This window comes from Arabidopsis thaliana (genome assembly GCF_000001735.4).
Source record: "Arabidopsis thaliana chromosome 1 sequence".
Classification (NCBI taxonomy): Eukaryota; Viridiplantae; Streptophyta; class Magnoliopsida; order Brassicales; family Brassicaceae; genus Arabidopsis; species Arabidopsis thaliana.
In genome coordinates, this window is record NC_003070.9 from 24,139,552 (window position 1) to 24,156,624 (window position 17,073).

The following is a 17,073-nucleotide window of genomic DNA, read 5'->3' on the forward strand; positions in this document are numbered from 1 at the left end:
TAGAAATATATTGAAAAATTTACAGACTCTTTAGTCTAAATGATTGGTCGTTTCCACATCGACTTGTAATATGGATTGATTAACTGAATCAGACCACCAGACCCTACTCTAGAGGTTTATGATTCATTCAACATTTTATTACATTTGGTGGGATTGAGATATTCATATTCTTAGCTCCCTAGTCTTGCAGTTTCAATCTAACAAAATCGTTAGACTTTCTACTACTCAAAATTGTTTTACGAGCATCCAATACTGAATGTGTTATTACTTATTTACTAAGGTTACTCACGCAACGCATTTTATAATACAATTTGTATATGTTAATAAATAACAAATGGAGAAACCTGGATCCTGTGGAATAAGTCGAACATACAAATATCGAAAATCTTCTTGACTTCATCGTATCATTACTTCCTCAGTAGGAGCAATGTACAAATAAACATAATTCAACGTTTATGGTATAAGAAATTTTGAACTGATCAGTTTAATCTTTCACATAAGCGTCAAAAACAAACAAATAGCCAATTGTAAGCTATACACTAAGTCACCTTTACTAGTAGTAAATTGATTTTCGTTGTGTCAGGCCAAACAATCATAAGACTCTCTCAGGCACCATTATTGAATAAGAAACTTACTCGATGGCGTGCTTATCAGATTGACGAGACGTGTAATGTGCAGAAAGCAAAACGAGAGAAAGAAAAGCACTCGCCACAAAAATTGCATCAAACCATCGATGATAGAAATCAAACTGAATATCTCCACCCAACACATCTGTTATGATTCCCCTACGAAATAAAACCACTGATGCTTCAGATTCCAGTCTCAGATCTTTCATACACAGCAAAAATATAGACCAAGAGCAGATTACTAGACTCGGAACATAGAAGCAATGACATTAAAACTCTAACCTAGACAAGCCAGTAAGTCCTTTGATTAAGAATATATAAGGTATCATTATCTTCCTCATGATCAGAATTATGTGTTGCGTACCTGTACTCATTTCTCAAGCTTTTTCTGATAAGAAGAATTGAAGACAAAAAGTACATTCCCATGATTTCAGATAGGAAAAGTACAACATTGCTTGAAGACCCACTTCCCACTCTTGAGACAGCAAAGAAAAACTGCACCATCCACAAACTCCAACTCATTAACTAAAACTACAGCATTCAAATTAACCAAAAATTCAGCGTGCAGTTTGTTATGTTTTCACTACAACCACAATACTCATCTGTGACTAGCAGTCTAGTATACGCAGCTTAAATAGTGAAAGGATTCTTCTATTTAAAACATGATTGCCTCTAAGAAGTAGCTTGATTAAATGGTGGGGATACAAGATTGAAACTAAATCAAGGACTGTATGAGTAATCATGTGAATGTGTTTATGCACAAATTCAAAGGATCCAGAAGAGTCTTTGTTGAATAGATGACAGTTTAGAGGCACACCAATGAAAAAATCGAAAAACGAGAATCATAATTCACCTTCATCAGGTTCGTCAGGAATCCCCTCACAGAAATCACAATCAACATCCCAATGAACAGCAGGGATATATACTGCGAACAAGAAAGAAAGAAACAGAATTAGAGATAAGTCTCACAATCTAGCAAACCAGACGCAGAAAAGTTGAGAGAATTCAGCATATGTTTTACTTTATAATGATAAATAGTTTGGAATATAACTAGGCCCTAGGACAGCTCTGATCTCTTTAACCATCTAACTTTCCATCCCATCAAAGGCTTAGAGATAGTGACTTAATATTGAAGAAATAAATGCTTTAGGCTTTCAAGTCTAGAAATACTTTCAAGTCTAGAAGAAAAAACGTCCAGATTGGATTTCTTTAGCTTAATTACTCTATCATTAGAGATAGCAACGTAAGGTAACGCAAACCTGTGAGAGGAGTGCAGCATCTACTCCTATATCAAACAACCGCAAGAATATGCTGATCATCGTCGTGACAGGATCTTTTGTACCGGCCTGTAAACAAGCTGATTACTAACAATTTCAAGTAGTAAGAGGTGCACATATAACCCATTAAAGAACGGTAGTGATACATAAGTTAACAAAAAAAAAATAGCGCATGTGGGTACCTCTTTGAAGACAACACTTTGAAGAGACTGCAAAAATAGAGCACAAAAAAAAGGAGAACAAGAGTTACTCATGTTCAAAACGACAATAGTGAGAAGACTTTTAAGCTAGATCATCATTAGAAGGATAAAAAAACTTACCTTCAACATTTTATACACACAATAAATGGAACATGCATAACCAAGTAAGTTCTGCACATGACCCTTCCAAGTTCTAGAATAAGCAGCAGCATCCTGCAAATGGGATGAAGTCATAGCAAATGCTTTTAAAATATTACAACCAAAGAAGATAGTCAGAAGCACTAATCTCAACAATAGAAAATTCAACCAAAGTACGATGTCACCACCAAGTCAATGAGTAGAATTCTTTAGTGAATCAAAAACCAAGGCAGCTGAAAGCTAACCTTTGCTTGACGCAGCTCATATACTTCCAAAAATAACTGTTTTGACAGCTCCTCTAAGGCTTCCACCTCCGCTTCCAATATTTTTATGTCTTCTCAAGGAAAAATTATCAATTAATTGGAGGGACATCACCAGACGATCTATTCATAAAATGACTAATCTCTCACCATGTACACTTGAAAACATTTAACAAACTGAATTATCCAATGCTAAAAGTTCATTTTCGCAAAAAGTGCTAAGGTACTATTCAATAAAAAATACTAATTCTAACAAACAAGGAAAAAATTGATCTCAAGTTGGTCTACGTGAATAAATATGTACAAGATTCATGGTCAACTAAACATATTTATGGACAAAAATAGACGTAAGCCTTCCCCTGTAGTAAGCATCAACATTACTTTTTTGGTTTAGACAGTAATTTTCCCTTTTGTTGTTGTAGTTGTTCTAGTTACTAACAGCACCATCAAGACACAGAACACATGCACAAATAAAGCATATTAACAAAATTTCTTGTTCAACTACCGCTGACGAGGCTCATTCTCCTCAAGCCAAAGCCACTTATGAATTATGATTAATGATAAACAATTTTCACATTGTCTCAAAGTAAAGCATTCAGAGTATACTCATTTCAGTTTTACACCAAAAAAAATAAAAATTGTGGAATACAACTACAAATAAAATCAAGAACACATAAACTGACCTTGTTCCTTTTGGTCATCTTGAACCGACCGCACAACAGTCCCAACAATTCTTCTGAAGAAAGAGCTACGTTTCTGATTCTGGGAGAAAAAAAGCATCAGATTATTAGCTCCCAAAATCATCACTGAAAATATGGCATATTGTTTAACTAAAAACTATTAGACAGAAGTTTGAGATAACAGCAATGAAAATAAGAACTCAGGTACCCACTCAGAAAAGGACGTGCAGCTGAGCAAGGAACCAAGACCATGGATTGTTTGCTCGAGACCGACAATAATCTCTCCGGTCTTAAATAAATTATCCATAGTTTTGGTTCCATTTACAGCATCATTATTTTATCAGTCTAATGTAAATATATAAATAAATAAATAAATAAATAAATTCTTTTTTTCTGGTTGTTTACTAATGCGAAGAAAAGTGTCAGGATACAGTCAGTTCAGAGACTTCAGAGTACAATGAGCAGTTTGACACATAAGTATGAAATAGTCTTTGTTCAAAGGCTTTTATAAGAACTATGACACAAGAACAGAAACATAAAGAATATGAGATTAGACAATACAATCATATGAGGATAAAACGAAAACAAACCTCTTCTGATCCTTGATTTCGTTCCACCTCCAATTGACACAAAATAATTTTCTTCTTCTTTGCTATGCACGTCTCAGTTGACTGAATCAGTTGCCTTTCCAAAGATATTATATCTGCTTCTTCAATCTCCCTATATGAGAGAGGAACAAAAGTGCTGTTAGAAAGAAATATCTTTTATATAAACCTGCCAATCCAGTCAAAACCCAATATGTAAATCACAGAAATGACAAGCTTCTGGAAATAGCTTATAAAAATATCCCAACTGAACATCCAGCACCATTTGTTTCATTCAAGTTCAAAATGTGGAATATAAGTTCCTATTTTGTGGAGTTTCTTAGCATATTTGTCGCATTAAATCTGCATTTTTTCTTTCCTAAGCTTTCTTCTTTCATTCTACATTTTTATGCTTTCTCTCCGAAGGACATGCAGGTGGCACTATATATATTCAGTGCTAATTATGTATGCTTATCATGTAGCCCATTGAATGGTTCCCCTATAAGGAAACACTCTTATTGTTGGTTAAATATAAACTAGAAAAAGGAAATAATGAATAGAACACTATCTAGTAGCTTACGGAAATAGAGTTGAATATTAGTACCTAATGAAGAGGGATATATAGCTGTAGGGTAAATTTACAGCTCCAAATCCTGATAAGACAGCCATTAAGGTCACACCAATGACCCCAATTCTACTGACCAGCTGAGGCATGGTAAAAAACCCTTCAAAGAAATAGGAGCTTTAAGTCAACAACTTCAACAGACAATAAAATCCAAAAACCAAAACCCAGAAATGAGAATGCTTGGATGCAGAAGCTTGTGCTGATCAGAAGTAGACAAGAAAAGTATAAATAGTTAGTCATTTTGAGCTTTTTCTTTGAAGATATTTTTCAGCAAGGTAATGCTATACACTCTTATCAAGCTCTCATTATCGGTAATGCTATACACTCTTATCTAGCTCTCATTATCTTTCGTTGCAAACAACATCATACCCTCTAATCTAGATATTCAGTAGTCAGTATTATCAATATTGGTGCATATAACAATGGATAAATATGCCATATTCATCTATACAGAAATTAAATTAGGTGTAACACTGGTACCAAGCTTAGTTCTTAAAGTTTATAATTATCACTACTGCAAGGGATAAATGAACTTAGAAGAGGAAAATGAGTAGCAACTAGCAAGATAACGATGCGATGCTGGAAGGAAAGGAATGGTTACAGTAGTTTGAAATAAATACCTTTATCTGCTGAAGGCATAGGGAAATGAACTCCCATACGCCAGAATGCGTAAAGGAATGCTGACAAGAATAAGAAAGCCCCAACAGAGGCACGCTCCCTTCTTACACCTGAAATGTTATTTTAACTTGAAAAAATTACAGACAGTTCACACAAAATGCTGTAATATGCGGCAGCGAACAATAAAGTGATGCTTTCTCAAATTCATTTATCTCCATCTAATTGAACTCATGAGTGTTTATAAAAGAAGCAACAAAGCCAGAGATAAGGATCAAGATTTTTCAAGATATAAGATCAAAATGATGGGCCAAAGACTGTTTATACACAGCTGCACAGAAGTGTTCTCAAAGAAATCTCAGTTGAGTAGCAATTATATAACAAAAATAGTTTCAGGAGCTCCTAAGAAACTTGCAATGAATTAACCAATTATAGTGATTACCTTCTAAACAAGAAGTGATAAGAGCAAAGAAAATTCACATATGAAATAAGGCTTACCACTATTACGAAGCATCAAATAGCAATGGTAATACGGCAACATGAAAACCAGAAGAAGTATCAAACAAAAAAGATCCACCTTCCAGTTTATCATCCTTGCCCTGCAAAATCATCAAAAGATCGGTCCAAGGCTTAAAACTCTAAATTAATATTCCAACTAAACAATTGCTACATAATGCCATGAATTCCCCCTCCAATATAAGTATTACGTACAATGACAAACACCTCAAAAGCTCAATGATATAAGCATCTAGTATCAAGTATCAAATTTCCACATGACATAAAGGAATAAACAAGAGAAGCTAGCTACCACACAGTTTATATACTCGATTACATTACACATACACCAAAAAAATTGTCAAGTAAAAAAATTCTTAAGACAATAACTCCATCAATCTACACTCAATCTCAAAATCATTGCCAATTAGGTAAGAAGTCAACAAAATTAAGCAATTGCAAACAAAGGAGGACCAAGTAAGTAACACAATCTAGAAGACAACAAATAAGTAAAGTTTCCAAAAACCTCCAATGCCAGAAAACACCAAAACTAGCTAAATATCAAAAACTACAGAGTGGATTACTCGAGAAAAGACTTACTCTCTAGAGAGAACAGGTATGATCTCGAACAAAACGAGCTGCAATAGATTACAAGAGAAAGCGAAGACGACACTGAAAATGATTTGAACCAAAGCTCGTTTCTCTTCATACTCTTTGTATAATCTCCGATTAAGAAACCATAAACCTGCCCATCCTAAGAGACTTAGTGAAGCTATCACCACCGTGCCTTCGTATATCGCCCATCCGTAACTCATCGTCGCCAAATTCCAGATCTCTCTTACTTCTCGAGAAAAAACCTCAGATCTGCAAAAACCTCATGGCGATTCAACACCAGAGCTTCTGTTGTACGATTCGATTCGAATTTGATCATTTATGAAACAATTAAAAAAAAAGTATTTAAGAATACCTTATTTATTTTTGGTTAGGGTTTATTTGGTTTAAACTCTAATCAACAACAACCTCATCAACTTCATCATCACCACCACCACCATGCGACTCAACTCGAACTCGCAGAGAGGAAGGCGTTATTAAACGCTAACCAACCATTGAGCTACGGAGTAATGTGAAAGAAACTGCACAACAATAGTGTTTCTATCCTTTTTTTTTGTTTATAGGTTTTGGCGTCTAGTCTAGTGTTGATGATAATTTTAACTCCATTTTCCGACATGTTTTCTTATCTGGTCGATTGATTTTTTTGTTTTTCTTTCACTTTTACATATATACACGAAAAATGATCGATTCATTAAAATTGTTGTTTAGAAGGCTTGTCCAATCTTACACGTGTTACCATATATAAATTTGCGGGAAGTGGGAAGGGAAAGATCGGGATATCGATAGTTCATGATAAATCTTATAATTACGGGATCAAGATAAATATTTTTTTTATCATTAATAAAAAATTAATATTTGTGTACATTTTCTTATTGTTAGATAGAAAATTTAATATTATCATAAATGTAAAGAACTTGCTAATCAAGTTATGATTTTTGTATAAATAATCCTATTAGCTAATGAATAAATAGAGAAAACCTGTATTATTGCTAAAGTTTCCTCCAAACTTATCAGACACCAATCGATGATGTATAATATACCATTTTTCATAACGTGATTCTATTATTTTTACCATTCACAATATTTATCATACATTTATATTTGATTTTCATGTGTATGTTATATTTGATGCATGTGGAAAAAATAATTCAAAATTAAAAAAACTACAAAACGTTTTTCTTATTATATCACAATTATTTAACAAAAAAAAGTTTTGAGCTATTTTGTTTATAATGTTTTTATGCTTTTCAATCCTACATTTCACTATCAGAAAAATGAGGCCAAGTTATAAAAATAAAAATAAAAACTAAACCCAATAAGCCCATTAAGGCCCATAAGTCAATACAGCAAAAACAGCTCATCTTTGCTAAAACGTAGATTACTGATTTAATCTACCGGAATCGAAAGGCAATACCAAACTTCCGGTGAACCGGAATCGGATCCATTTGACTTGCCGTAGAAATTAGGAAATTGATTACAGTGTTCTTCGAGAATGGAGAAGAAGGAGATGGAGAAGTTGTGCCAAAGGTGCAAACAAAGCTACACAGATCTTTCAAACGAAACTTCCTCTTGCCGTTTTCATCCTTCCTTCTTCGTTTGTCGTCGTCACGATGACCAGAAAAGGTTATGTCTCCTACAAACCCTAAATCTATTCACTAATGAAGAATCTCACATCCCAAGCAGCTTGATTCGCTAATTTATAATGGCAAAGCACAAATTGTTGAGATGGGTTTTGAAAGCCATCCACTTTATTGTATTAAGGTTCTGGATCTATAGCTAATTTAGTTAGATACCTTAGATTCTTTGTAGCCAATAATTTTGAAGTGATAGATGATCATGATCTCAGTTTAATGGCTATTTGTGGGTCAAAGGTCATGTTTTGGTTGATTTGAAACTAGCTCTTAGCCTTCTTTGCAGATAATTAGCTACTGTTGTATTTGCCTTGCCCATTTCAAACTCTTTAGGCATAATCATGAAGCTGTTTAATGATTGTGGTCACTCTTAAACGTCGAATACTCTTAACCACTGAGGATAAAAAATTATCTCGACAAGTTTTCAAGCTGTCTAGTGGCCTACACTTTGTTCTGCTAGTTGAAAAAATGGTTTAGTCGACGGTTAATAGCATAAATAAAGAGTGGTGAAAAATACAGTTTAGAGATTTATCATCTGATTCTATGTTGCGTGTTTTATCTTGGTAATAAACTTTGGACTAGGAAGGAACGTAGGTGTCTCTGTTCCGTTATTGGCTCCTTTGGTTATTTACTTACTTCCTCTGTTTGTGATTCTCTCTGTTCCATGCATTGTAGTTACCCACATAGCATAGACTTAACTATCTTTTGTTGAGCTTTTATCGTTATGTGCAACGAATGAGTTTATTTTGGTGTTTATGGTTGTTGGTTTTGGCATTCATATTCTTGCTGGTACCTGATATTTGTTATTTCATTTTAATTTTAAGGTGTTTCGAAACTGAATATATATTTATTCCAAACCATGTTTAATCGACTTGAGTATGATGCATCTGTTTGATTTCTACTTTTTACTAAGAAGTGGAATTAACTAGAACTTGTTTTTTTTAATCAATAAATGAAGGTACTATGAATTGAAACCAGATGATCCACCGTATGCTGCCAAGTTCTATGATTGTTGCGGGGCAGAGGATCCTAATGCACCAGGTTGTGTCACAAACCCTCACATTTCATATGATGACTGATGTATGAGTGAGAGCTCTCATAAGCCTTTTTTTTTCCATAAAAACATCATGTAAATAATCTTAAATTATTGTAGCCTTCTTAGGAGTAAAAGACTTAGCTTGTGATCTCTCTGCTGGGTACTGTCTTGAACCACTTCTTGCATTGCACACAGCTACAGAGTGAGCTGTTGTGTTACAGCTTTTGTCGGTTTTGTGAATAGGAGTGTCAGAATCATTTGACGTGAGAAAATTCCGGAACGACTAACGATTTTATGTTTATTTGTAAGGAATGTTCTTGTTTCTATGGTTGCTTTAAAAAGAGTCAAAACTTTATATTCTTTTTATGAACACCAACAACAAAAATCTAAATCAGACATATAGGTTAATTAACTAATGCAAGTAAATGTGGAAAAATTTACAAAACAAATTTCAGAAGATCTAGAAGTAATCTTGAGACAGTACTTATGAGAAATAATCTTGCACTATCATCCCTCTTTTCTATGAACACCAAGATTTCTGATGCACTTATAATTTCTTATTTTGTGTCAACAATAGATATCCAAACAAAGGTAGAGAAAACATTTGAATGTGGACAAATTATAATTATATTAATAAATTGACTGTCTTTAAAGTTTAAACTAAGTTTAGCAGATCTCATTAAGAGAAAAAAAAAATCAACATGATTGAGTAGAGCACATGAAGTCCACATGACACAACTCCAAGATCTCAAACTCTCTGGTCTTAAATCAGATCGTTAGAGAGATTTATTCTCACCTCCATTATTAAATAAAGCCAACTTGTTTTGGTCCACTTCACTCACAGCTTTTATTATTCTTCTTTTTTCTTTTGTCATCATAATATATTACTCCCCAAAAAAAAAAAAAGCAAAAGCGGTGAGAAAGAAAGGAGAGAGAGAGGGTGACCACTATGGAGACAGCGCAACCCATTACTCATTATTAGTCTCTCCTACCATTCTTTTGCCTAAAGTTCAAGACTTTGTGTTCTTCTAACAAGACCCTTAATCGTAAGTTCAAGACTTTGTGCTGTTGTAGTCCTGTAAGAAGAAGAAGAAGAAGACCATGAAATCGATCTGACTTCTCGCAGCAATGCTGAGGATTTAGCTGCATTTATTACTCTTTTTTTGTCAATTCAATTTCTCTTTTCTTTGAAGCTCTTCTCTTGCAACAACAATGGCATCTAGAACCAAGTGAGTACTTTTAGTCTTTCTTCTACTTTCATTACAAGTGGATCTGATATGATTCTTGATTTTGACAGTTGGATCTGTTTCTTGTGATGAATTGTTGAGTTGATCATTTTAATCCTAATTTGATTGGAATGTAGTTGATTTAGTCTAGTAAATGTAACTGAATTGATTTGAGTCTAGTAAATGTTTTGACTTTTGGGAACTTAGTTGATTTAGTCAGGTGAAAAGTTATGATTTTTAGCAACTTAATTACTCTTGTTTTGGTAAAATAATGTTAGATCCACAAATTTAAAACTTTTTTTTATTGATGTTTAGTGTAACATTGTCTTGATTCATGTTTACTGTAGAACTGGTTTGATGGAGACTCCTCGTAGTAAACCATCACCACCACCTCCTAGACTGAGTAAACTCTCTGCTTCTAAATCCGATAGCAATTCGGCTTCCCCGGTGCCAAATACTCGTCTTTCGCTTGACCGTTCTCCTCCAACCGTTAACTCAAAGCCTACTCCTGACCGTCGACCTTCTAGGATTCCTACACCCGAGGCAAGATACTGAACTCTCTCCAACTGATATATGAATCTTTTTTTGGTTTTCATTAGCTTTAAAAGACATTGATGATGACCATATTCTTTGACATTTTCAGAAAGTGCATTCGCGGTTGGTAAAAGGAACGGAGCTGCAGACACAACTGAATCAAATTCAGGAGGATTTAAAGAAAGCTGATGAGCAAATAGAATTGCTCAAGAAAGATAAAGCTAAAGCTATAGATGATCTTAAAGAATCCGAAAAACTTGTTGAAGAAGCCAATGAGAAACTTAAAGAAGCATTGGCAGCACAGAAACGAGCTGAGGAGAGTTTCGAGGTTGAGAAATTCCGAGCTGTTGAACTGGAACAGGCTGGACTTGAAGCTGTTCAGAAAAAGGACGTAACTTCAAAGAACGAGCTAGAGTCTATTAGAAGTCAGCATGCGTTGGATATCTCAGCTCTCCTCTCCACCACAGAAGAACTCCAGAGGGTAAAACATGAATTGTCTATGACCGCTGATGCTAAAAACAAGGCGCTTAGCCATGCTGAGGAAGCGACGAAGATTGCTGAAATTCATGCTGAGAAAGCTGAGATTCTTGCTTCTGAATTAGGGCGGTTAAAGGCATTGCTCGGTTCAAAGGAAGAAAAGGAAGCTATTGAAGGTAATGAGATAGTGTCTAAACTGAAGTCTGAGATTGAATTGTTGAGAGGGGAGCTTGAAAAAGTTAGTATCCTTGAGAGTAGTCTGAAAGAGCAAGAAGGATTAGTTGAACAGCTTAAAGTTGATCTTGAAGCTGCTAAAATGGCTGAATCTTGCACTAATAGCTCAGTAGAAGAATGGAAGAACAAGGTTCATGAACTTGAAAAAGAAGTTGAAGAATCAAATAGATCGAAGTCATCTGCTTCGGAGTCTATGGAATCAGTTATGAAACAGCTTGCTGAATTAAATCATGTGCTGCATGAGACAAAGTCAGATAATGCTGCACAAAAGGAAAAGATTGAGTTGCTAGAGAAAACAATCGAAGCACAGAGAACGGATCTTGAGGAATATGGACGCCAGGTTTGCATTGCAAAAGAAGAAGCTTCTAAGCTGGAAAATCTTGTTGAATCAATAAAATCTGAGCTTGAAATCTCCCAAGAGGAAAAAACTAGGGCCTTGGACAATGAAAAGGCTGCAACATCAAATATTCAGAATCTATTGGATCAAAGGACAGAACTTTCGATAGAGTTGGAACGATGTAAGGTGGAAGAAGAGAAGAGCAAGAAAGATATGGAGAGCTTGACGTTGGCTTTGCAGGAAGCTTCTACTGAATCAAGTGAAGCGAAGGCGACGTTGTTGGTATGTCAAGAGGAGCTCAAGAACTGTGAATCCCAGGTTGACAGTTTGAAGTTGGCTTCAAAGGAGACAAACGAAAAGTATGAGAAAATGCTTGAGGATGCTAGAAATGAAATAGATAGTCTAAAAAGTACTGTAGATAGTATCCAGAACGAGTTTGAGAACTCTAAGGCTGGGTGGGAACAGAAAGAACTTCATCTGATGGGTTGTGTGAAGAAATCAGAAGAAGAAAATTCGTCTTCGCAGGAAGAAGTAAGCAGGCTTGTGAATTTACTCAAAGAAAGCGAAGAAGATGCATGTGCGAGAAAGGAAGAAGAAGCCAGTCTTAAAAATAATCTCAAAGTAGCTGAGGGGGAGGTAAAGTATCTGCAGGAAACACTTGGAGAAGCAAAAGCTGAAAGCATGAAACTGAAAGAGAGCTTGTTGGACAAAGAAGAAGACCTAAAGAATGTCACGGCAGAAATCAGCAGCCTCAGAGAATGGGAAGGTTCTGTACTTGAGAAAATCGAGGAGTTGTCAAAGGTAAAGGAAAGCTTGGTTGATAAAGAAACCAAGCTGCAGAGCATTACTCAAGAAGCTGAGGAGCTGAAAGGAAGGGAGGCTGCTCATATGAAGCAGATTGAGGAGTTGTCAACGGCGAATGCAAGCTTGGTTGATGAAGCAACCAAATTACAGAGCATTGTTCAAGAAAGTGAAGATCTCAAAGAAAAGGAAGCTGGTTATCTTAAGAAGATTGAGGAGTTATCAGTAGCAAATGAGAGTCTGGCTGATAACGTAACGGATCTGCAAAGCATTGTTCAAGAAAGTAAGGATCTCAAAGAAAGGGAGGTTGCGTATCTTAAGAAGATCGAGGAGTTGTCAGTGGCAAATGAGAGCTTGGTTGATAAAGAGACCAAACTGCAGCACATTGATCAAGAGGCTGAGGAGCTCAGAGGAAGGGAGGCTTCTCATTTGAAGAAGATTGAAGAGTTGTCAAAGGAAAATGAGAACTTGGTTGATAATGTAGCCAATATGCAAAACATTGCTGAAGAAAGTAAGGATCTCAGAGAAAGGGAGGTTGCTTATCTTAAGAAGATTGACGAATTGTCAACGGCAAATGGGACCTTGGCTGATAACGTAACCAATCTGCAGAACATATCTGAAGAAAATAAGGAGCTCAGAGAAAGAGAGACTACATTACTTAAGAAGGCAGAGGAGTTGTCAGAATTGAATGAAAGCTTAGTCGATAAAGCGAGCAAATTGCAAACAGTTGTTCAGGAAAATGAGGAATTGAGAGAAAGAGAGACTGCTTATCTTAAAAAGATTGAGGAGTTGTCAAAGTTGCATGAAATCTTATCTGATCAAGAAACCAAACTCCAGATTTCTAATCATGAAAAAGAGGAGCTCAAAGAAAGGGAGACTGCTTATCTTAAGAAGATTGAGGAGTTGTCAAAGGTGCAAGAGGATCTTCTTAACAAAGAAAATGAGCTGCATGGTATGGTCGTGGAGATTGAGGACCTTAGATCCAAGGACTCTCTAGCCCAAAAGAAGATAGAAGAGTTATCAAATTTTAATGCAAGTTTGCTCATTAAAGAGAATGAGTTACAGGCTGTTGTCTGCGAAAATGAGGAACTGAAGTCCAAGCAGGTTTCAACACTAAAGACGATAGACGAGCTGTCAGATCTGAAACAAAGTTTGATTCACAAAGAAAAGGAGCTGCAGGCTGCCATTGTTGAAAATGAGAAGCTCAAGGCTGAAGCAGCCTTGTCCCTCCAGAGGATTGAAGAGTTGACAAATCTTAAACAGACTTTGATTGATAAGCAGAACGAACTCCAGGGTGTCTTTCATGAAAACGAGGAGCTTAAGGCCAAGGAGGCTTCGTCTTTGAAAAAGATTGATGAGTTGTTACATCTTGAGCAAAGTTGGCTTGAAAAGGAGAGTGAGTTTCAAAGAGTTACTCAAGAAAACCTAGAGCTAAAAACGCAGGATGCTTTAGCAGCAAAGAAAATAGAGGAGTTGTCGAAGCTGAAAGAGAGTTTACTTGAAAAAGAAACCGAGCTAAAATGCAGGGAAGCTGCTGCCCTTGAGAAAATGGAAGAACCATCAAAGCATGGGAACAGTGAGCTAAACAGCATCGGAAAAGATTATGACTTGGTTCAGTTTTCTGAAGTAAACGGTGCTAGTAATGGTGACGAAAAGACAAAGACTGATCATTATCAACAGAGAAGCAGAGAACATATGATACAAGAAAGTCCAATGGAAGCAATTGATAAACATTTGATGGGTGAAAGAGCAGCAATTCATAAGGTAGCGCACAGAGTTGAAGGAGAAAGAAATGTAGAGAAAGAGTCTGAATTCAAGATGTGGGATAGCTACAAGATAGAAAAAAGCGAAGTATCTCCAGAGAGAGAGACCGAGCTCGACTCTGTGGAAGAGGAAGTTGATTCGAAAGCAGAAAGTAGTGAGAACATGGATCAGTACAGCAATGGCTTTTCTTTAACAGACCACACTGAAGATTCCGGAAATCTGCTCTTAAAGGAACAACATATGAAGAAGAAGAAACCTTTGCTCCGGAAATTCGGAAACCTGCTTAAAAAGAAGAGTACAAGCAGCAGCAGTCAAAAGTAGAGGAAGATTATCTCTTTGCACCTGGGCTTTTCTTGGTTTTCTTGAAATTTCTTACGAGTATAGCTCTATATATTTGATCTATGCTTTCTGGTTACCAAGATTTAGATTGTCTATGACATTAGACACTGCCCTTTGATCTTGTTCCCTTATTGTTTATTTCTCTGTTTCATGAAGTTGTTTTTAGCAAAGATTGAACATTTCATTCATTATCTGCATATGATTCTGTATAGAAGCTGAGTTGCTTATTAAGAAGAATCGTTGTTTTCTTGTTATTCTAACATTTCTTTTGAAGTGTATATGTCCTAAACACCACGAAGCTTCGAATCTGAAACGTTTTCATGCAAGGCTTTGTAGCATGTACTATACGAAGAAAACATTTCCATAAAGAGGTCAATACTCTTGAGAATAACATAAGCTTACTTCAGTCATGGACAATGTAATTGTTACAATAAACATTGACAACTTCCTCTGCTGCATGCTAATAAGCTCACTTCATAGTTAGGCACTTAGTGAAATGGAGACAAGCGACGATAGCTTGAATTTCTTCATCTTTGTGGAGTCTCGTGGCTGAAACAGAACCTCAGTGCTCGACCTGACAGTCACTTCTTTCGACTCTGCCCCTGAACTGCCTTCACTTCTGTAGTCCCTATACGAATACAGAACCTGCAACCTCGAAGGAGCTGCAACCCAAATCATTTTTTTTATTAATTACATAGCTCATTTGTAAATGTAAACACAATCGCGAACGCAAACAAATAATCAAGGTCTAAAGAGAATTTACCTAATCCAAACATGCTTGTTTTCTGAATAGAGACACGGTCGACTTTTGACCTTTTGATATTTCTTAAAGCCAGGGTATCTTCCTGCTTTCCTTTAAACTCGAGGAATTCCCCTAACACAATTTTGCTACTTTTAAGCTCCACTCTGCAGCATAATCAACTTTTAATGAAAACTCTTTGAACAGAACTACTTCATCAAGGGTTCAAGAGATGAGATGTATGACCAACTCAGACAATTTTTAAATTGAACGTCAATAAAGATGAGATGTATGACCTATCCCACGTTGGTGCTGTGCCAAGGATGAAATTAAGTTTTTGATGCGAAGATTCCTGCATCTCTTTTCCGGTGCTGAATGCGCCTTTAACCCAACCAGAAATTTTACTTTTTGATACTGGTTTTAGCTGTTGCCAATCTTCATAGGTAATTACCTCACTCGGGAATGCATGAATTGTACTGAAAAAAAACAAAAAGAAAACATATATTTATGCACCAGTAGGAAAATAAAGAATGTCTTTACAGACCAAGATAGCCACGCCCATGCACGCACTACAAGATGTCCTGTACTTCAAATTGATTGCTTTTTTGTCTACCTCTTGCAAGCAGGAAGATACTGACGGTAGCAAGGATAACGATAACATACCGAAAACTTGGATTGGGAATGACAACTTTGCAAGACACATTTCCTTCTAGTAAAGTAACTCCCCTCTGTTCAAGATATGATTCAAGAACTGAAGCTTGTTTCTTGACCTCCGCCAGCTGAGAAAACACACATCCATTAGTCATAAACAAGATTGCATAGATGCAAGATGCAGGTCAACTTTCCTAAGTCGATAAAAATACAGGAGATTTGATCAAGAGACTTGAAATGAAACGTGTAAGAACGATCCAGGAGAAAAGAAAGGATAACCAAGCACATTCGTATAAATAACAAGAATATTCTGTTTCATAATCTACTCAAGCGACAATCATACTCTCTACTTTGCCAAAACATATACACATTTACAATTCGATGGAGACCTTACATAAAATGAACATATCCAATTCACTGTGGTCGTGCAAAGAGAAAAACCCTATAAGCCTCTAGAAGTAAATCATCAGTGCTATTTTCTCACAATGACATAATTATGCAACAAGGAGATAGCAGCAGAGTTCCAATATATGTATCCTTTACAATCTAGAACAGAAAATTATAGAGAATCACTCACAAGCACTAAAACGACACTCTAATAACTTGGATGTTCAAACTATAAGCATTGTGTGTAATCACAAAGAATCAAACAAAACTTACAGGATCAGGGAAAGTCTCAGTAGTATGATGCTTGCCACCTTCACAAACCCAGCTACCATCACTAGTTACCGTAACAATCCCCGATAGATTCTTCACAGAAATCACTACAACATCTCCTTTAGTAACAAGAACAACATCAATGTCTTGTCTAGAAGCAGTGTCGGCATCTGGAATTCGAAGTCCTACATAAGCTTTTCCACCATAAAGTTTCTCAAGTCTGCAATAACAAATGGAAATCAGAATCAATTTCAGTGGAAATCGAGAATCGAAAAATGGAGTATGGGGAAAATCGGGAACCTGTGAGCAACGGAGAAGAGAGCAGTGGAATCGGAAGTTTCGACGTCGGAGAATTCGTCGTCGTAGAAGAAACGGCGGACGAGTTTGTAGATGACGAGACCGCAGATGATTTCAATCCACATCGTTTGCTTCGTCTTGTTGTTGAAATTTGGGAATTGGAGGATTGAGAGAAAAGAGACGATTCTTGGAAATTAAGAAAAAAGAAAAAACCCCAGCTGAAGTAAACGAACAACAA

At 36.1% G+C, this 17,073-nt stretch overlaps 4 protein-coding genes across 5 annotated transcripts; 2 read left to right on the top strand and 2 right to left on the bottom strand.

Moving 5' to 3' along the window:
* Nucleotides 1–299: 299 nt before the first annotated feature.
* On the bottom strand, nucleotides 300–6,730 carry GTG1 (GPCR-type G protein 1). Of its 2 annotated transcripts, NM_001036158.2 has the most exons (14): nucleotides 6,468–6,730; nucleotides 6,101–6,364; nucleotides 5,504–5,604; nucleotides 5,011–5,118; nucleotides 4,370–4,490; nucleotides 3,772–3,901; nucleotides 3,185–3,263; nucleotides 2,487–2,575; nucleotides 2,224–2,316; nucleotides 2,086–2,112; nucleotides 1,886–1,972; nucleotides 1,480–1,551; nucleotides 991–1,121; nucleotides 344–785 (listed from the first exon to the last, which is right to left on the bottom strand). In NM_001036158.2, exons 2-14 carry the CDS (start codon nucleotides 6,313–6,315, stop codon nucleotides 632–634), a joined length of 1,407 nt encoding a protein of 468 aa, NP_001031235.1. In that variant the 5' UTR covers nucleotides 6,316–6,364; nucleotides 6,468–6,730; the 3' UTR covers nucleotides 344–631. The 2 variants fall into 2 exon arrangements, with proteins under 2 accessions (NP_176679.2, NP_001031235.1); NM_105173.4 differs by lacking the exon at nucleotides 6,468–6,730 and having other exon boundaries at nucleotides 300–785; nucleotides 6,101–6,467.
* Nucleotides 6,731–7,373: 643 nt separating this feature from the next.
* Nucleotides 7,374–9,250, top strand: AT1G65000 (F-box only protein). Its single transcript, NM_105174.3, has 2 exons — nucleotides 7,374–7,735; nucleotides 8,702–9,250. Exons 1-2 carry the CDS (start codon nucleotides 7,605–7,607, stop codon nucleotides 8,820–8,822), a joined length of 252 nt encoding a protein of 83 aa, NP_176680.2. The 5' UTR covers nucleotides 7,374–7,604; the 3' UTR covers nucleotides 8,823–9,250.
* Nucleotides 9,251–9,656: 406 nt separating this feature from the next.
* AT1G65010 (WEB family protein (DUF827)) lies at nucleotides 9,657–14,861 on the top strand. The gene is made up of 3 exons (NM_105175.6): nucleotides 9,657–10,008; nucleotides 10,353–10,548; nucleotides 10,649–14,861. The coding sequence occupies exons 1-3, from the start codon at nucleotides 9,992–9,994 to the stop codon at nucleotides 14,471–14,473; spliced, it is 4,038 nt and encodes a 1,345-aa protein (NP_176681.4). The 5' UTR covers nucleotides 9,657–9,991; the 3' UTR covers nucleotides 14,474–14,861.
* On the bottom strand, nucleotides 14,793–17,065 carry AT1G65020 (plasma protein). Its single transcript, NM_105176.3, has 6 exons — nucleotides 16,839–17,065; nucleotides 16,542–16,758; nucleotides 15,894–16,009; nucleotides 15,527–15,706; nucleotides 15,255–15,397; nucleotides 14,793–15,153 (listed from the first exon to the last, which is right to left on the bottom strand). The coding sequence occupies exons 1-6, from the start codon at nucleotides 16,958–16,960 to the stop codon at nucleotides 14,972–14,974; spliced, it is 960 nt and encodes a 319-aa protein (NP_176682.1). The 5' UTR covers nucleotides 16,961–17,065; the 3' UTR covers nucleotides 14,793–14,971.
* Nucleotides 17,066–17,073: the final 8 nt, after the last annotated feature.